At 36.3% G+C, this 21,530-nt stretch overlaps 1 protein-coding gene across 1 annotated transcript in view; it reads left to right on the top strand.

Annotated features, from left to right (window-relative positions):
* The window catches only part of HMCN1 (hemicentin 1), a 392,649-nt gene that overhangs the window by 244,929 nt on the left and 126,190 nt on the right, over nt 1–21,530 (top strand). The window contains exons 36-42 of the mRNA XM_054587651.1: nt 200–323; nt 9,376–9,477; nt 10,275–10,451; nt 11,134–11,285; nt 12,279–12,402; nt 16,929–17,104; nt 19,938–20,034. Of these exons, the coding sequence (XP_054443626.1) occupies nt 200–323; nt 9,376–9,477; nt 10,275–10,451; nt 11,134–11,285; nt 12,279–12,402; nt 16,929–17,104; nt 19,938–20,034 (952 nt within the window). The remainder of the gene's footprint in view (nt 1–199; nt 324–9,375; nt 9,478–10,274; nt 10,452–11,133; nt 11,286–12,278; nt 12,403–16,928; nt 17,105–19,937; nt 20,035–21,530) is intronic.

The raw sequence follows: 21,530 nt of genomic DNA, 5'->3' as shown, positions 1-21,530 counted from the left end.
AGTTTATTTTCCTGTACATGATGAAGTAATCTGGCCCTGATCTTTTCAGAGTTCATTAAGATACTGGCATAAAAATATAATGAGATATTATAAATGTAAGTGACTTTGTCTATCTCCTCAAAGGTTTTCAAGTCCAAGTGTAAGGTACCAAATCTCCACCTAAGCCTTATTCATGGTAATGCTTTCTGCTCCCAATTAGATACAGTCTTCTGGTCGAGTTCTCCAAGTCACCAGAGCCCTGATGGAAGATGCTGGCAGATACACATGTGTGGCCACCAACGCGGCTGGAGAAGCACAACAACACATTCACTTGCACGTGCATGGTAACATCCTCCCCTCCCAAGTCTTAACAAAACAATATTTCTTTGGCTTTATGTTTAACATAGTGTGCTCATTTTTATTGAATTGCAGTATAAGAAAACAAGTATTTATTTTAGTCTATGTTTAAAAAAAAAAGACTTGATTATTGTCCTTGTAATTGCTCACATTAAGATCTTTAGTTTTCAGGTTGTCAAATAAGATGTGCTAGAGCTTATAAGTAAACATGCTACCCTGTGTTTTAAAGTATTTGAATTCTATTGATAACTTTCTGGAGGTAACTGCTGTTGTAAAAACAGAAGTTGCAAGGTTGTTCCTAGAATTGTCTGTGATTTTCCTGCCTGTCTAAAGGAGGGATTTTGTGAGTAGGAGCTGTTCTGGATGCCTGATCTTCTCTCTTGCACTTTAATAGAAAGTCTGGTCGCCTTGGAACACCTCATGGATATTAGAGCTTCACAGTAATCTTGAAAGACTACCTGACCTTTAATGTAAGACTTCGATTTCTGGAGAGTCAACAGAAGGGGCTAAGAAATATAAGCTTGGATTTTCCTAATTCAGCCAAGGATATTTGCAGAGAGCTATTCAAGACTTCCACCTAAGCCTTATTCATTTTCTCTAATTCATGTGATTCCAGTTAAACCATTCATTCCTTCATTCACATTATTCGCTCCACATTTACTAACAATTTAGCCTAGAAGAATGTCCCAGCAAGTAGCTTAATTCCACGTACAGATGAGGCAGTCAGTGAATATTTAACAAATGAAAGAATAAAGAGTAAATAAATTAAAACATTTAAATTGAACACTGACTTCTTTTTATCTCTTTGCATGTTTTCTTTTATTTAACTCAATCAATTAAAAGATTCAAATCATCAGTTCACTAAATGTTTCCAGTAAACCAATTTATTCCCTAAATATGAACACCTAACTTTTATGGACGTCATGCACACAAACCATGCTTCTTACAAGGGCCTTGAACAACCAGTATCTGACTGTAATCATCTTGGAATTGGCTCACCATGCTTGAGGCTTTGCGGACAGGCTGACACTACTCTCCCTTAAGATGCCTTGACTTTACTTTGCTCCTCATAAGGCCTAATATCTGTCTCTACTGCTTTTTAGCAGCTGTGTCTGGCATGTACTCAGACCTCCACTTCCATGTAAGAGTATTCTAGAATAGGGCTTGTTCTGTTTTCCTCATTTTTCTACCCTGAGGCTCCTTTTCTCCTCCGTGTATAGGCTATTTATCTTCTCCTTTCCATCAATTTCAGTCTTTATCTTGTCTCCATGGTTGGCTAAGAGGAAACCATTAAGTGGGATAGTTTGTTATGTCAAAATCCTCTCATGCACTGGGATCCAGCTGACTTTGGCTTAAATTCTTTGCTAACCATGATCTAGGTAATCTTGAGCAAACCATTTATTTTCTCTGAATAGCTGACTTGTAGAGTGATTTTGAGGATTAGAGGCATTAGGTATAAAATATCTCCCACTTCTACTCTCTCAGGTTATCAAAAAGAAGGATGTTTTTGTTCTCTAGAATGGCTTAAAATACTTAAATGATGACTCTGTAATGACCAACAGAGTATATGTCTGCAGAACTGGGACGAATTAAATTTCATTGTTTGGGGTACCCAAACTTCAATGTTCATCAAAATTGCACATATTGTATGTTAAAAACACAGCTTCCTGGGCCTGGCCCCAGATATTCTGAAACTGCATGGCTGATGCAAGCGGTCTATATGCCTTTACTTGGAGAAACACTGGCCCAAAGTCTAAAGACTGGCCTAGAGCCTTGCCAGCGTAGTTAAGAATGATGGAAAGCCAAAGTCTGTGAGAGAAACCAAGCATCTCATCAAATCCAGAGCAAAAACAGAACGGAAAAAACAGAGTCAATACCTAGGAAAACACAGGTCTGTAAACCTAGAGTATGGTTATGGCCACAAAATATATGTTAGCAGGAGATGCAATTAGGGTACACACAGCTATAAGGAATATCACCCGGGAGTGGGGAAGCAAGCTGGAAGATGACCTGGGGCAATGTGAGGAGAAAGAAAAACAAAAAGTGAGTCATTTTAAGTGTTTCTTAAAAACTACCAAATCAGATGGAGAACATATCTTCTTGATATGAATCACAAATAGCATAGAGGTCAGATGTAGTGCTAGTTGAACATGTTTTATGTAATAACATCTTGACTTCTCTGGATAACAGTTCATCAACCCGAATGGAGAATAAATACTAAAGTGAACTTTTAACTTAATACTTATTATGATCAGCCTGGAGGAAGTAGTTGGCTAAGTGAATGTGACAGGAATCTGGACAGAAACCTGGGGCAATACCTTGGCACTCAGGACAGCAATGTTGCGTCAAATGCAAATGACCCCAAGTTTGACCTGTCCTCTTCAATACCTGTGTTAACAGCTTCAGCAAGAATTGGAGATGTTAAGAAAAGTGTAGGAATTTCTAAGGCAAGAATGATTAAAACCAAAGTCCATGAGAGAAATCAAGCATCTCATCAAACCCAGAGCAAAAAGACCCCCTCAGGGGATCTTAGGAATGTGCCTTTTCTCATGATCATGACTTGGTCTTCCAGGCTAGGAGACCAGCCACCCTTACTTTAGCTTTTAGAAAGACTTTTTTCCCCATGCTTGAGAAGAATGGAAGCTTCTATGATCTTTATTTTTTTATAAGAAAAGAAAATATTAGAACAACTAGGAGGTTGAGTGTCTTAGGACTGAACAATTCTGGATGACAATTGTCACAAATGTCCCTCCCTCTCTAAGGAGAGGTTCAAATGACAAATTAATCTGATGTGAAAAACTACAGAAGAGGGTGAAAAGAGTGGCTTAAAAACACCACCCATTGAAATACTAGATGCATCGATGGCTTTCTTCAATACTGTAGATATGGTAATTCAGTTTAACAATAAAGTTAATCAATCTTAGAAGTCAGTAATAGAAGCTTGTACTATGAAAAACAAGAGAGGAATTGATCCTGTTAAACTCTTTTTTTTAAATCCTCACCTGAGGATGTTTATTGACCAGAGAGAGAGGGAGGGAGGGAGAAAAACATCAATATGTGAGATTGATGTGAGAGAAAAATACCCTGTATGCACCCCAACAGAGGATTGAACCTGTAACCTTTTTGGTATACGGGACAATGATCCAACCAACTGAGCCAGCCAGGGCTGTCCTGCTATGCTCTTGCTCTCTGAATGCTTCCAAAATATTATATCTAATGTTGGTGCTATATATTCAAAGGGACATTGAAAAAATCTGTAAGGAAGCAGATATCATTTAATTTAGTTCATTTATTAATTTAATTAATTCTCTAGTTGCCTTTTAAGTTAAGATTTGTTTTTATCCCAACCTTTATTGTTGGGGTAACACATTCAGCAAATGAACATTTGTGACAATTGTCATCCAAAAGTGTTCAGTCCTAAGACACTCAACCTCCTAGTTGTTCTAATATTTTCTTTTCTAATAAAAAAAAAAAAAGATCATAGATGCTTCCATTCTTCTCAAGCATGGGAAAAAAAGTCTTTCTAAAAGCTAAAGTAAGGATGGCCAGTCTCCTAGCCTGGAAGACCAAGTCATGATCATGAGAAAAGGCACATTCCTAAGATCCCCTGAGGCTTCCAGGGGGTGTTCTATGTTTTAAAGAAGGCAGAGGCTCTCAGTAGGTGGTCCTTTTTGATCATCAAGTTTTCATAATTCTGGAAGTTCTAATTCTCAAGACCAAACTATGAAATTATGTCTAAACCTCAGGTATTTGCCAAGTGAGACAGATGTTTCCACAAACAAACGATAATATCGGGTCTAATGGCTCAAGCATTTATTTCATCTGCACTTAATTATTTCCTAGGAAAAAGCAGCCATGGAGAAGCACCCAGCAGTAAATAACAGCACAGGCTTTGAGTTGGGTTCATATACTGCCAAGTGACAGCTGTAGAACACTGAGTTTAAGTATTAACTGCCTGCAGGTTCAGTTTCCTCATCTGTAAAATGGGAAGGAAAATGATAATGCTGTAATCGGGGAGACTGTTGTGAGCATTATGTGAACAAGTTACGCCTGAAAAGCTTAGCCTAGTGTTTGGCTCCCAGTCATCATCTGTAAATGGCAACTTACCCACTGTTTTGGCCAAACACATAATTGGCTTCTGGCCCTTCTCACTGCACCAACATTTTAACAAATATATCTGAGTTCTTTACTGTGCGCCAGGAACTGTCTGGGGTCTGTATTATTTGTCTGGTGAAAACATTAATGGAGCACCCTTAATTTTATTTTACTATTTTAAAGTATTTGCTTGGCTAACATCTGCTAACACCCACTTAAAAAAGGTTTCTCTATTGTTTGTGTTTTACTTAATAGCTCACTTGTAGCCTAAAGGAGACTTGGGAATATTGCAGGGCGAACATTCTTTTCTTTCCTAATGGATAACTTCAGTTCAGGAATCTACTATTTTCTCGGTATAGATCAATTTATTGCTCACTATATCATAATGTTGGTGGTCAGGGAGGATTAACTCACCCATATTACTTTTAGATCAGTTTTATATTAATTCAGGTTTAATCAAGATTTGAAAAAGTCATTTCATGCCTTTGAGTGATTAAAGTAATAGGCAGAATCTAGCCTATGATGTGTCCAGAAGAAGGTACTGTGGTTTTGGCATGGTAGGGTTTTGGAAGAAGGAAAATAGTGGAAAAAGCCAATAAGTTGAATGGAATTCAACCTCCTGCTTGGAGTATGCAGACATTTTCTCATTGTTATCATAACGTATTGTTACCTTACTAATGCTTCTGTCTAGAAAAGTGTTCACCTCAATTCGAATTGCAAGACTATCCCTGTAAATGCTAGAATGGAACAATAGAATTTATATTTGTATTAACATTTTACCTAAAAAGTCCCAGAGCCATTTGTTGGAAAGACTATTTTTCCCTATTGAATGGGCTTGGCACTCTTGTTGAAAATAATTTGACTTTAGAGGTGTTTGTTTCTGTAACCTCAATTCTATTCTATTGCCTAAATGTCTATATTTATGGCTGTACCACACTGTCCTTTTTATTCGTTTCTCCCCAGCTTTAGAGGCATGATTGACAAATAAAAATACACATATTTAAAATATGATGATTTGACATTCACCTATATTTTGTGAAGTGATTACTATAGTCATATTAATTAACACATCCTTCACCTCATGTAGTTCCCTTTGTGTGTGTGTGTGTGTGTGTGTGTGTGTGTGGTGATAACACCTGAGATCCACTCAGTATTATTAACTATAGCAACCATGCTGTATATTAGATCCCCAGAGTTTATTCATCTTATACTTGTGTGTGTTACCCATCCTAACAAACACTGGGTGATATCTCATTGTGGTTTTGATTTGCATCTTCCTGACAATGAGTGATATTGAGCACCTTCTCATGTATGTACCTGTTGGCCATTTGTATATCTTCTTTGGAAAAATGTCTGTTCAAGTTCTTTGACCATTAATTACTTAATCAGTTTTGTTTTGTGTTTTTTTGCTATTGAGTTGTATATATTACTTATGTACTTGGATTTTAACTCTTTATCAGATCAGATGCATGGTTTGCAAGTATTTTCTCCCATTTTGTAGGTTGCCTTTTCACTTTGTTGATGGTTTCCTTTCTGTGCAGAAGGTTTTTACTTTGATGTAGTTTTACTTGTTTATTTTGCTTTTGTTTTTGTGCTTTTGGTGTCCTTGCCAAAGCCAGTGCTTTCTCCCTATGTGTTCTAGCAGTTTTGTGATTTCGGGTCTTACATTTAAGTCTTTAATTCATTTTGAGTTAATTTTTAAGTACCACACTGTCTTGATTAAATTGATTGATTTTCATATTAAACCAACCCTGCCTTCTTGGGATAAGCCTTTCTGAGTCATAGTACATAATCTGTTTGTGTATTGCTGGATTCACCTTTCTAGTATTTGGCTGATTATTTTTGTGCCTGTCTTCATAAGGCATATTGGTCCATGATGTCTTTTTATAGGTTGTCTCCATCTGGTTTTGTTATCGTGGTAAAATTGGTCACTTAGAATGATTTGAGAAGTGTTCCCTCTCCGCTATATTTTGAAAGAGTTTGTGAGGGGTTCATGTTAATTCTACTTAAATGTTTGGTAGAATTTGCCAGTAAAGTCATGTGTGCCTGGCATGTTCTTTGTGGGAAGTTTTTGATTACTAATCCAGAGATCTGAAAAAGCTGAATGACAATTCCAGTGCTTAGGTGTGTATGTGCATTTCTTTTTAAACGGAGGAGTGGATATTTGGAGTCCCTACTCTGCCATTCTTGCTGACATCTAATCTTTTTTCTTCAAGTTCTCTGGCAGAGTGAAAAATAACCAACCCACTCCATAGTCCTTTCATTTCTTAGTCCTACCATATTGTTTTATTGCAGCAGCTATATAGTCTGTCAAAGCTTTCAACGATCACTTCGGTCCAGAAGGCTTTAAGTGAGTATTAAAATAACTGTTTTGAAGGAATAGACCAGAGACTAATTATTTTTACTTTGCAGTTGAGAAAGTCAGGTAGCCATTTTTAAAGGGTTTTTTGCCCTTACGTACCATATCATAAGTCATAATTCAGTGAGAAAACAGGAACATTCTAAACACTTTACACAAAAAAAGGGACTAATACATTGAATCAGATGGATGCAAAGGAGCTGCAGGCGTGCGAGAGGAGTGGGTTCTGAGCTCTGTCTCCAGGAATAACTTCCAGGAAAATGGAAAGCTGACCCAGAAACACATTGACTTCTGAGGACGGACTGAATTTTAAACTTAGAAAAAACCAGCTTTGAATGTCATCGCCATTTTTCTAGGGTTTTTGGTGGGGTTTTTTTGTTGTTGTTGTATTCCACTTTTATTTTTATCATTTCTTTACTCCTGACTTCTTTTGGTTTATCTAACTGGTCTTTTACTAGAATTTGAGTTGAGTGCTTAGAACATTTGATTTCATTATTAATTAGTTTTTAACATACTAATTAGGGCTGTAAATTTTCCTTTGGGTATTGTACTTCTTGGTAACATTCCATTGATGTTAGTCAATCTCATTCTAATTTATATTTTCTAATTCTATATTTTATCTTGATTTTCTCTATAATGACTTTTTTCTCTATATAGAAGGCTTTATATTTTTATTATTGATTCTAGTCATTTTATTATAGTTTTATTAAATTGTGATATAAATGCTTTATTGACAATTTATGGCCCAATATATAGTTACTTTGAAAATATTCTATAGGCATTTGAAAATAATGTACTTTGTTAACTATAAATATACATGCATACATAACACACACATCTTGGATGGGTAATTTTATTTTTCAAATTCTTTATAACTCTATTTTTGTTTCACTACATAGTCAATTTCTGAAAAAGGTATACTACAATATACTACTTTTAAGATTTTTCAAATTTTGTCTTCCTTTTTAATAATTTTTGCTTTGTTATTCAATGCATAAAGTGTCACTATAGTGGATTTTTCATGAATTACAACAGTTTAATCAGTAGGAGAAAGCATGTTGCTCAGGGTTTGATGATTTTAGCTTTGTATACCAGCTGTCAGAAATTGATATGACCCTTGTTGTCCTGGTGTACCTTTGTTGGGCTTCTTATTGTGAACATTTTTATGGGCTGTAAAATTTGTGGTTTTTTATCCACTTGGATTTTTTAATTTAAAAAAGTATCCATGTTAGGCCTCAGTGTTAATAACTATTTGTCTATTAAACAAGAAATTGAACTCACTTGTATTTATGCTCTTGATTTAAATATTTAATTTTATTTCTGCCATCTTATTTAAGTCTAATCATTTTCATTGTTCCCCATTCTCCTTTTTTCCTTCTCTGTTTTTGTTAAATTAATGGATCAATTGCCTGATTATATATGGGGAGGGGGCTTTTAAGTACATTGAATGAGTTAAATTTAGGAACTCTGTAAAATGTAGTTTTATAAACTTCAAATATTAACTTATATCTACAACATTTATCTAAAGAAAAAAGATCTCTAGTTTACTTGTAACTTTTTCACCCTGGCATCTCTTATACTCTTCTTAAAACAGAGTTGAAGCCATGGATATTGTTGATACAAATTGTCATTCCTTTTACACTATGACTCATAGACTTTCTGAATTTCCACATTAAATAACAGAGCAGAGTTATCTGTGATTAAAGTTAAAAATATAGTTTTCTGTTTTATTTTACCAACAATTGTAACTTTTATATCCAAAGGAAAATACTGGTAATAAATAAAAGTATGATTCTTATTTCACTGAAATGGTTTCAAATGGTACTATCCAAAGATAAATTCAGATATTTGGGGAAAATGTTGATTTCTCCTTCATGGGAAGAGTTCAAATGCAATAGATTACTTCTTGGTAAAGGCACTTCATCATCAGACCAATCAAATTATTGGAATAAAAAAACACTTCTTTAACACTTTTTACTCAGCTAATCTATACTTCTAAGGATTTTCCTATCTGACCACAGAGAAATGGATGATCCAGGAAACTCAATAAGATCTTTTTTTCGTCCCGTTCCTCAGGGCTTTTTTTTCTTTCCTTTAATTTTTTTATTTTATCTTTTCCCATTACCATTTATCCCCTTATGGCTCCCTCCCTCCCGCAGTCACCACACTGCTGCCCATGTCCATGAGGCCTTTTTCCTTTTTGCTCAATCCCTCCTCTCCTAACCACCAACACCCCCGCCCCCTGGTACCCAGAACTGTCAGCCTGCCCTCTATGAGTCTGCCTCTATTTTGCGTGTTAGTTCAGTTTGTTCATTAGATTCCATGTATAAGTGAAATCATTTGGTGTTTGTCTTTCTCTGACTGGCTTATTTCATTTAGCGTAATGTTCTCCAGGCCCAAAGAAAAATTTACCCTTTCAGTTCTCCTTAATGGTATGCTTTAGTTTTATTCCAAATACATGTGTGTGTGTTTGTAGATATATACACACACATATGAAAGGAAGAAATGTTAATTCCCACTGAGCAAACAATTTCTATTTAAATGCACTATTTTGTGAATTAGTTATCTGTCTGGGCTTCTTGCAGAACCACCCAGCCTGGAGGATGCAGGGAAGATGCTGAATGAGACCGTGGTGGTAAACAACCCCATACAACTGGAGTGCAAGGCGGCTGGGAATCCCTTGCCTGGTATGTTTACTTGTGGAATCTGTAACGTGTTAGCATTTTAAAATTTCTGGGAATAACTAAGTCTGTTTATGAACACAATATAGTTATTACTAATAAAGGAAAGAATACAGATACATTTCAAGCGTAAAAGGATACCATTAGGTAGATAGTATTTTCAAATTTTCATCGCTTTCAACCGCATAAAATAATTTGCCCATTTAAACAGTATAAAAATATGTGAATAATTAATTGTCTTATAGTCCTTACTTTGGCCACAAAACACACAATGATATTTTATATACATTTATGTTAAAAATATGTTTTTATTTAGTCCACATTGATTATCTTTATAAATCAGTCATGTGATGAGACTATTATTTTGTTTATTCTCATCACTGACTGGTAAGTTATTCCTATGAATCAATTATAATATAAATTGTTGAGGCTAATAGTTGATATATGTTTGGTTTTGATTAGATGTGAAGAGGACATTTTTGTAGAACAGAGGAATATATACAACAACAAGAAATAGAACCAGTTAAAAATTTGCTACCACACAATATTGATACAAAAGATATAAAATAAATATTTTTTATAAACTCATTTCAGAACTCTAATATTGGCTGGCTGTTCATGTTTTTCTTAAGGTTACTTCCTTCTAAAAATCATTCCTAAAGAGATATTTAAACAAATTAAACTAAAATGATAAGCACCAGGATAAAGTAATTGTTACTATTTCAGTTAAGCTCCAATTTGGTGTATGTATTGAGCTTTAAAAAAAATTAAATAGATGGGCTTCTCTCCTCTTCCCCTTGCAGTTATTACGTGGTACAAAGATAATCACCTGATCTCAGGTTCCACCAGTGTGACTTTCCTGAACAGGGGACAGATCATTGATATCGAAAGCGCCCAGATCATAGATGCGGGCATATATAAATGTGTGGCCATCAACTCGGCGGGAGCCACGGAGTTATTTTACAGTCTTCAGGTCCACGGTGAGTGCCGCTTCTCCTCGGTTCACCCTGGGGCAATGGGCCATTCACGATGATCGAGTCCTTCTGTAAAATTCGGGTGTAAATCTTGAACACAGAGTTTAGTGTCATCTTTTCATAAGAGCAGTGTTCTAAAGCTGATCAATGTTGTTGGCTGACTCCTACTAAAATGCTCTATTTTCACATGCTGCTGAACTTAAGTTTGCTTTAGATGAATTGTTGAAATAGTCATCAACAATATTATCAGCATGGACAATAGCCCTGTTTGTAAATACTGTCTATTGGAATCATGTTTTTAAACAAAAGTTTCCAACTTACTATCCCTAATAATGCTTTCAAGAGGACTTGGTAGTTAACATACCAGAGTGGACACACACACACACACACACACACACACACACACACACACACCCGAGCCTGGAAATCAAAAAATAAAAATCCACTCTGGCATCAAAACTGAATTTCCTAAACAAAGTAACAAAACCTTATTTTCCTCATCGGTAAAATGGAGAAACTGATCATTGTCGTATTTATCTTACAGGATAGATATGATTAGAATCCCAAATAAAAGAAATTACAAAAAAAAAAAAAAAAGGACCCAAAACCCACATGTCATGTAAAAGAGGTGAAATCTTCTGTGATGTTAACATATCTCATTTTATTCATTTTTTAAATTCCTTTTCAGTGCCCCCATCCATTTCCGGCAGCAGTAACGCGGTGGCGGTGGTGGTGAATAACCTGGTGAGGTTAGAATGTGAAGCCAGAGGCATCCCTGCCCCAAGTCTGACCTGGTTGAAAGATGGGAGTCCGGTCTCTGGTTTTGCTAATGGGATACAGGTACTCTCTATCATTCCTTCGGTGAGGTCTGCTACCTGATTATTCAATGCAGGAAGTACAAACAGGTAAAGCAATTAAAGAGATTTAGAGAATAAGGATTCACAGATGTTCAAAACTATACACATATACATTGATGTAAACTATGGATACCCAGTTGGGATTTCTAGGCAATTCATTAAGAGCTCCATGTGTCTGAGAGTTTCTTTGTGTCATATATAGCGCTGCATTTTAGGTACCTTCTACCTTCCCAACCTCCATTACCTGCCTCCACCACAAGCGATACCTTACACAAATAAATGTTCATCAACACCCAGAATAGGAATTTCCTGGTAGAATTCACAATAAATGTGTGGAAATAATAATGAGTCAGAAGACCATAGAGAATATATTTACTTCTACAAAATCAGCGAATAAAAAAGTAAGACATCATAAAGGCAACGTTATAAGAAATGAGAGTCTGAAGAACCTTAGGCTTTACACTGATTCAAAATTAAAAATACAAAAACACATCCATCTCAGTTAAAGGTAACTTTAATTTTATTCTGTTGAGTAGAGAACGTAGTTCTCCCACCATTCTACTTCTTTAGCTTTTCCTGAAATTCCTGCGCTTGCAGGATTTGGGATCATAAAAGATGTAGAGTTAATGTCAATATTTTAGAAGCACAACTAGTTCCATGGAATATAAGAGCAATGACTGTGACTGGTTAATCTAATTGGCTGCTACTTGGCTGTGAGTTTTAAATTGGACCCTCACTTGATCCTAAAGAGAGGCTTGTTTTCAGGGGTTAGTTCTACACTTGGTTCTGGCCTCCGTCTTCCTCCACAGAGAAGGCAACAAGGGGATTGAGTGACACACACTTTAAAATATCCACGTGGAAGTCCTCCTACAGACAGGCGTCAATTGGTCCATCACAGAAAATAAGAGAAAAAGTCTGTTCACTCCTACTGTTTGCAGGGAGCATGTCGGTTATTTAGCTTTTTTAACTTTGCTAGGTTCTGTCTGGGGGCCGCATCCTAGCCTTGACCAGCGCCCAGATCAGTGACACGGGGAGGTACTCCTGTGTGGCGGTGAATGCTGCGGGGGAGAAGCAAAGGGACATAGACCTCAGAGTGTATGGTGAGACATTTCAACAATTATTGCTGCTCTGATACAGCTGTGTTTAAGCCCTAGGATCATGGAGGAACGGTAAGGGAAACTTTTGACAATAAAGGACTCTGGAGAGTAGAAATGATATCACAAGATTAATTCAAATCAACTTCTCCCTGTCTGCCTTCTATTTACGTTTAATTTTCCTTTTTTAAAGGTCTGAGAAATTAAAATGCAAACATCAATCGCGTAGGGAAGGGGGTTATGGAGTACCCCAAGGAACATGATGAGGGAGAGCAGCTTTGTAATTCGGAACATAGAATCTCACGGAAGCAAGCGCCCGTTCAAGTAGCTCTCTTGATCCATTGTACTCAAAGCCTTGATTTTACTACAGTTTAATTATATTTACAATCAGCATATACTTAAGAATGAGCATTTTATAGTCAATACTGTATCTATGAATTAAAAAGCTATTTGAGAAGCAAAAGTTAAGCTAAGTGTAAACTGAGACAACATTCAGGTTCTGGTTTTTTCCTATATATGCTTCAGCTGTAAGGTACAAAAGGCAATGTCTAAAGCTGAAGGTCCCCAAAACAAAGTTGGGACCCCCTTGGCCTCCATTCGTGGATTATACTTGTCACTCCACATTTTAGTCCACCTGTGCACTTAGAACCTTTCTAAGGCTTTCGTAGGCTTTCTTTCAGGGCCTTATTTGCATTACATTTCTTGGTTCATGGAGTAATGAATCTGTTTCTTTGTGCCCCTCAAAGAATATCTGTTTGACACAGGCCTTCCCTTCTAAGTCCCACCTCACTTCCAAATATTCACTCCTATTCTAATATATTACTTATTTTTCTTTACCACTAGGCCATGTGGGTTGACTTCTCTTTTTAAGTTTGCTGAAAACAAATGCAATAATTGCAAATAATTTCCATTAGTTATAATTTTTCCTTTATAAAAAGGCCACTTGTTGCAACATGGATGCCATACCTGTCTCATTAAGCTGAAAAATCCCAGTTGGCATCAGCAAACTATTAACGGGCTCTCTATGTGTCGCTCTTTTCTGTTCCCTCTGTGGTTGGCATGGGTCTGTTTCCAACCTTCAGCTTTGCTGGTGCTCTCCGAGGTAACAGGTGGGTCTAAAATACTCATCCCCAAGGACTCCGACTCTTTCCCTTCATGGACCACTTTTATGCTTTATGAAGAACTGGAATGTACCCGTCTCCAATGTCCTTAGAGAATGATTCATCAATCAATCAATCAATAAAAAACATGTAACACAATAGCTCCTTCAGTCATTAGCCTGCAGACAGAGGGGTGACGTTGGTATTGGCTGGGTTTTAATTAGCAGTGAACATCGGGATTGGCTCCTTCCATTTCTCCTTCGGGTAGTGTCAGAAGTGGCCCTGGGAGAGGATGGGGAGTTGATTCTGTCCAGGAGTTTCAAAGACGTGTATCACTATTCCGTATCATTAGCTAAGATACTTCCATACCACAGTTTTAGTCTGAAAAGCCAAATCTTTCCTTTGTTATAAAATTTAAATGGATAGCTAATGTGTATATATGTTTGAAAATGTGTATATGTGTGTAGCATTTGAAATATATATGCATGGCAAGCTACTGTAAAATTAAAACAAGTTTTTCATCTGAAATTAGTTTCCAATCTACATTCCTCTATTAGTATTGTACATTCTATTCCTAACTCTGTAGTTGCACCTTTGGCCATCTTGTATCTAAGTATAGTCTAAATAATGTATAGTCCCTGAGGTCAATCCCCTTTAGATTTACATTGTAGAGTGTGGGGGTCGGAGGAAGAGCGGACAGTGGATAAAGTACCTTTTCCTTCCATTACAAGAGTAGTTCATTGAAATTTTTTTCTCCTAGTATAAATTCAATTCTGAAATGCCCAAACAAGAAAGTTGAGGTTTTTAAATGATCTAGATTCCCATAGTAGTTTTTCTTTAAACTTATGTTTAGAGAACTTTCTTAGAGATCACACATTCCCTAGTGTCTCAACGAGTATAACCCTATGGCAGTTCTAATTTTGGTAATTAAATGTAACAAGTATGATGCGTGGATGAGAAACAGGCACAACACACCCCTTCCTAAGTAATGGAACCACAAACAGAATAGGGATAACATCTAAGAAAGCTGAGGATCTAAAGGATGGAAGCTTTTCTTTTCTCAGACTAAACAAAAAGTTGAAAATGAAAGACAGGACAGAAAAAAAATAGATGTGTTTCAGTAATATATGGCCTTGGCTGTAATTAGATTTGCTTTAATTTATGTTCTTTCAGGAAAAAAAGAGTCTATTGTTTTTGCATTTTTCCTCTCAATTTTAAAAATCTGGTATCCTTTTGAACTTGATTTAAGTCACTTAGCTGTAAAGAAAAGTAACTGAAAGAAAAATATTTGGAAATAAATTAGCATTCTGCTCTCTTGAATTTTTTCTGACTTCAGCTTTTACAGAGAACCATAAAGAATTCATGCTCTTTTGTAAAGTTTACAAATAATCTAAGATAAACATGTTTTTGCACAGTTATGGTACTTTTTATCCAATGAGAACAAAATACTTGAAATTATTTCCAGCATGTATAATCAGCTATTCTTTCTTTATTGAATTGATTGGGGTGATACTGGTTAATGACATTACACAAGTTTCAGGTGCACAATTCCACAACACGTCGTCTGCACACCATATTGTATGTTCACCATCTCGAAGTCAAGTCTCCGTACATCACCATTTGAAATCAACTGTCTGTTTAGAGCTTTCTATGCTGAAACTAGAGAATGTATCTGTTTTCATAATATCTTAGAAAATGGCACTAATGGTGCTGATTTTGCTCACATTATATAGCGGTTTTCATCTGAAGCCTGACCAGTTGTGTATCTTGTATCTACTGTGCCACATATTGAAAACAACCCCACTGTTTTCTGTTGCACATAGATTGCTTTAAGCTCACCGAGAGCCAGATGTCTGTGTGTGCTATTAAATTTGGCAGAAAGGGCATGATGAATCTCTGTACAAATGCTCCACTAGTCTGTTCCGGTTACTGTGCATGACATTTCTTCCTTTAGCATCAATGCGTTTGGATTGAGCACACGCTCTGTATCCAGAAACAGCACGGGAAAGTGTTTTTAGTTCGTTTCGTATGCCTTTCCTTCTGTGGTAGACATGGTAGCAGAGAAACCTGCTGTTTACAGAAACACATTGCTAGTAGTTAAAGTCAATTGCATTCATTGTCATTTTGCCACATGCTGCGGTATGAAGCCTGAAGCAATGGCTTGTGGACTATAATAACATTCCTGAGCACAAAAATCTTATTCTAATAAAGCATTTGGAAAGTCCTTTAGGAGTTTTTTTTAAAGCAACTTATCCTTTCCTGTAAAACAAAACAAAACAAAATAAAAAACTAGAAATGGGTTCAATTTCCTATAATCCTAAGTAGTTATGGGATTTCATGAGAACTGGCCAAGGTAATTCCTCTCTGTGAATTTTGGAGTGGCCTTTTAATAACAACAGGCTTGATTTCATCATTCGTTTGTGAGTTTGAATTATTATAAATACAGGCCTGAAAGAGTCCTTGGGAGGTTATGGAGCCCGCCCTCTCATTCTTGGCAGGGCTGCACCTAAACCATCTGAGATAAATGACTGTTTACTTTAGTTTTTAATACACCCAAAGGAAGGAGATTCCTTAAACTTCTCTAGGAACACATTTCGGCATCTGACAAGCCTTAGAGCCAGGGAATTCAAATTTTAATCTCATTAACATTTCAACTCATTTCCTCTTTTTATGTAATTGTGAGTGTGTCCTACAGCTGGTCACTGACTTAGTCTGTTCTTTATTGTGCCATTTATCCCACATGGTTTTTATTCCATAGAAAGTTGACAGGGAACCGTAGAAAACCAGTAAGAGCTCTGAATTGCAAGTCAGAAGACTGCGGGCTTTGCCACCAATTAGTCAGGTTATTTCAAAGAAGCTGTTACCTGTCACCTCCTTTGTTTTGCACACACCATGGCTAGATAAGACTGGATGATCTCTCACTTGATGTTTTTATTTTGCCTCTGTGACAATTTATTTTCTTTTGTAAAAAAGTAAGTACCAAAGTGCATTTGTTCTAATTCATTGTTATTTCCAAAACATTTCATGAATGATATATTGCTTTGAAAATCTTTTTTAATCACTTTTTTATTGTTATTCTATTACAGTTGTCCTAATTTTCCCCCCTTTGCCCTCCTCTGCCAATTAACTTTCAAAATCTTAAGTAGTTAATACTGCGTTCAAGAAGTTTCTTACATGGGAACTTGGTGATAACTTCCACTTCTAAAACTTTTTTTTTAAGAGAAAAGATAATGAAAACTATTTTTGTTCAACAGCAACACGTTAATCAGAAATTTAGAATCAGTTGATTCTAAACCGAAAGGATGCAAAGATAGGGTGTTAGAATGATCACGATCCTACATCTCAAAGGACCAGTCGCTATCCTGATGATTAATCATGATGAGCAGTGTGCGGGCTTGTTTTATCCTGAGGGAAACCCTGTCTCTCACTTAGTTCCACCGAATATCGTGGGAGAAGAACAGAATGTCTCTGTCCTCATCAGCCAAGCTGTGGAGCTGCGCTGTCAGAGTGATGCTGTCCCCTCCCCTACGCTGACGTGGCTAAAGGACGGGCGCCCCTTGCTGAAGAAACCAGGCCTCAGTATCTCTGAAAATGGAAGTGTGTTAAAGGTAAGGCTATCGATGCATTTATTTCTTCTTAGTTTGCTCCTCAGCTCATGGCTTCAGGAGGTCCCCTATTAAACTTGCTTGTCTTTACAAATATTCTGCTAATTTTATATCATAAAATTCTAGGACTCCTTTCATTAAGGAGGTTTGTGATTTTTTTAAAAATGTTGGGCCCAGTAAGATTTAAACATTTAATTTTCTATCCATATTTGTAGCCAGAAGTCATTTAAAAATGCTTCTAGGAAAATATTATAGAAATATTTTAAGGCGTGCCTCACCCACATTCAACCAATCAGGACATACCCACTCTAGATTCTCTGGATAAGGGTGCAAGAAAGTATAAGATGCATGTCCTGCCTTCCATGTCTTCTAATTTCACAAAAATATATATAAGAATTTACTGGCTACTCAATTGAAAATGCAATAGGTGCTGTAAGTCTGAGTGAATGACCAAGTGGATAGAAGGGATGGTAACAAAAGATGAGGTTGTGGTCGCCTGAAATACTCTTGGAAAGCTATTTGGATTTTTATGGGACAAAGGCCTGATTAAAGAAAGCGAGTGAGCTAGTGTGGCTGAAGCAGAGACTTTAACAGGATGAGTATTTGGAAATAATTCTGATATGGTTGACTTGAGTAAAATAAGAGCTAACACTGAAAGCCAGCCTGAGGAATTAGGATTTAGGAAGGTTTATATAATCTTCATCATAATTCTATTGAGAAATTGAAAGAATAGCTAAGTAATCTGCCCACAATTACTAAGTGGCTGAAATGGGCTGTAAATACAGGAGTGTAGCTTCAGAATCCATGCTGCAAACCACTCTACCTTCCAGCCTCTTGGTGGAGGAAGGTTATTATTGGCAGGTAAAGACAATCTTGAGAAGTAGGTGATGGCGGTTAGCACGTAGGAAGCTCAGAGGCTTACACGGTGGGACAGAAGCATGGGGCAGAGTGGGAGGGAGTGTCAAGGTGTATGTTAGAGGTGAGAGCATAGAGACCTTGCGAATTTTGATCCTGAAATAATGGAGCTGTTGAGGAAGGAAAGTCCAGAAACACTGAGAGAGGAAAGTAGGGTTGGTCAGTTGAGCTAATAAGAAAACAGGAGAAGCAAAGGGCGCAGCCTCTGCTCAAAGGCACAGCCCAGAGTGCGAGAAGGCAGCTGGTAGAATTTGCAAGCCTTAGCTCTCACTGAATGATAGGAGGAAACAATTATATGGCTACAAGCCTCAGCACTGGGAGGGAAGAGCTATGTGTGGTTAGAGCTGTCTTAGCAAATCTCACTGTGTATAACAGTTCATTTCTTCAAAGCATAGATCCCAAGGGTGTTGGGAAGCCAGGACAGAGATGATGGTGAAGCACTCCTGAGATTCACTGAATCTCCACCACGGAGGCCAGCCAGGCCCGCAGGAGCGTGCAGGTCCCACCGAGGGGTATAGAGAGAAGGCCTCCTGGGATGGGAGCTTCTAGTATAGCCCCGCTATACGAAAGACTTTCAGTGATACCTTTAACTCCAGTGATGCAACTCTCTTGGACGTTTTAGCAATTGACTGTAAAGCTATTTAGCAACCAATATCGTACTGTTTGCTGTGCCCTCGTTGAATTATCTTCTGTTATTATTTATACCTTGCTTATTATGTTCAGATACTTTATAGTCTCAACCAGATTGTAAAATCAAAGCAGAAACCATACATTACACTATGTTTTTTTTTATATTTTTAACTGCTGAATGTCAGTGAACAAATGGTGGAGTACTGATGTATGTTTCAGATAAATACATGGAAAATATTTACTGATATTCTGTTATCTACCAAGCATCAAACTGGATACTAGGAGACTAAGACTAATTGAATATAATGTTTGGCTTGAAGAAGCTTACAAGCCCAGGATGGGAGAAGAGATGTAATAAATCAATGAAAAGGGTGTTATTTTACTGAACAATATCCTAGTGGTATAAAGATTGTATATTTTAAAGCCTTAAATAACTTCTTCAGAAATTGTGGGAGTCTTGCTATTTTATCTGAATTATATTTAAAAGGTCTTTCTAGACCTTCAGTCACTGATATTAATGAGATTAAAATAAGGTATGACATAGACAAAAACTGTTGGATCTTGATAAACGTTGGATGTGAATAATGGTCATATAACCACCCATTTTATTAGTCTCTACTTTTATTTGTTTGAAAGCCTTCATAATACAAATAAAATATAAGAGATTACAAATAACATTTATATTGGATGGGCCAAAAATTTTTTTTGGTTTTTTCCGTATGATGACTCTACTAGTGCTTAGTTGTCTTTAACTTCTTTTGAAATAATTTTGTTAGATTGTATTGTGACAGCTGTCATATCAGCATACATTAAAAATCATCAAAATTGGTGAATTTTTATGCAGCCATTTTAATATTGGAGATGGAAGAAATATGCAACATTTTGGCATATTATGCTTTATTATTTCAAGAAAGGTAAAAACAGTTGAAACGCAAAAAAAAAAAAATTGTGCAGTGTATGGAGAAGGTGCTGTGACTGACTGGACATGTCAAAAGTGGTTTGCAAAGTTTCCTGATACTATTGACATTTTGGCCAAATAAGTCTTTGCTGTGGGGCTATCTTATGCACTGGAAGGTGTTTAGCAGCACCCCTGGCCTCTACCCATTAGAAGCCAATAATGGGAGATGGCTGACACACTCAAAATATCCAAATCAATAAAGTTATTGGTAAAAATGAAAAATGTATCTTTTATTCTATGGAAAAAACTAAATGGACTCTTTGGCCAACCCAGCGGGAAAACCTCATTACTTATAAAATAGAAACTGGTTTTAAAGCCTGGCTTTTTTTTCAGATTGAAGATGCTCAGGTTCAAGACACTGGTCGTTACACTTGTGAGGCAACAAATGTTGCTGGAAAAACTGAGAAAAATTATAATGTCAACATTTGGGGTAAGTGTGATCAGTTTCTGAAAAGCAAAGGATGCATCTTATGGTTTAACCTTTTATTCTGTGTGCCAACTATTAAAATGATATCCATGTAATTAAAATTGATCATACTGCATAAATGAGCTCTAATCAATAGGTTTAGAGGATGCTAAACTGTCCTGAGTATCAGCTAATATAATTCATTTAAGAATAACTATAGATAGAGTCCTTGAACCTAAATGTATTAATCTCTGTAACTTTGATGTACAATGGTTCTCCTTTCCTGCGTGAGTAATAACTTTTGCTTCTACAATGAGGATCTTCTAATGACTGAGCCATCTCCATGAATGGAGAGTGGGTTGGTCAATTGAAAATAAGTTAAAAGGCTAAATTATGTATATGAACAATGTGTGCGTGTGAGAGAGACAGAACACACGTGCTTGTGGGCAAGAAATGGGATTGCTACACTGACCAGTGTGTCAATAACTATCCTTGTTTGAAATTTCACTATGTTACTAATTAAGGTAATTCTTAGGAATAATCACAACATTTACATTGGCTATGGTTGCCTGCTAATTAAAAACTGCTCCTGTTTCCAGTGTATTTATCATTTATGTTAAATATTTCTTTAAAAGTAGTTATAGCATGTTAAGCCCTCTTAATTTTATTTAATAAATTATTGAGATAATGAGCTAAAATTACCTTTATAAAACTTTACTGAAGAACATATTTTAAAATAAAAATAGGTAGAGGAACTACTTTGCTTCCAGTGTGGAACAAATATTTTTTAACACTATAGTAGCATGCATTTATAGAGAAAATGACTTGTTAATTATAAATCATTATTATAATTTTTAAAAATAATCTCGAGGAAGATTATGAGAAATGCTATTATTCATCCTATAAGAGAATTAATTTACTTGTAAATAGTAATATGTACTACATAGGAAGTTTATATTTGCAACATATTGAATAGTAGTCATATATCATTAGCTTCCATTCCTACCTCCTTCCATCCTTTTTTCCCTCCATTTTTCCTTTTATTTCTGATTCAATGGGAAAAGTATTCATATATGGACAAAACATTAACCTAGGTGTTACCAAGTGAAGGTTGTAAAAAACGAAATTCAGAGCGATGATCAATTAAAAAGTGAGGTGAAGAATTCATTTTTTATATGTTGTATTGGAGACACCTTTTGACTGTCCATGCAAAGCTGCCCTCCATGCAGTCAGAAATACAAGTCTATAGTTTTGAAGAGAGAGAAAGCAGTTAATAAGGTAAGGTTGGAGACATTATTATATATGTAGCAGTTGTGGTCCCTTAGCAAAAAATAAAAAGTATGTATACAGAAGAGTACTGTGTAGAATGACTCTCATGTATACCATTAAAAAAGGAAGGCAGAAAAAGAGACCCCAAGTGGGAAACTGAGAAAAAATAAAGTAGTGGGGAAACTGGGTAAAACTTGTGTTGTAGAAACTAAGGAAAATGGTGTTCCCAGATGAACACAGACAACAAATAA

Source organism: Pteronotus mesoamericanus, unplaced genomic scaffold, assembly GCF_021234165.1.
Source record: "Pteronotus mesoamericanus isolate MK-2021 breed Mesoamerican mustached bat unplaced genomic scaffold, CSHL_Meso_final scaffold_1186, whole genome shotgun sequence".
Classification (NCBI taxonomy): Eukaryota; Metazoa; Chordata; class Mammalia; order Chiroptera; family Mormoopidae; genus Pteronotus; species Pteronotus mesoamericanus.
Note: the sequence above shows the minus strand (reverse complement) of the source record. Positions and strands in the feature narration are given on the sequence as shown.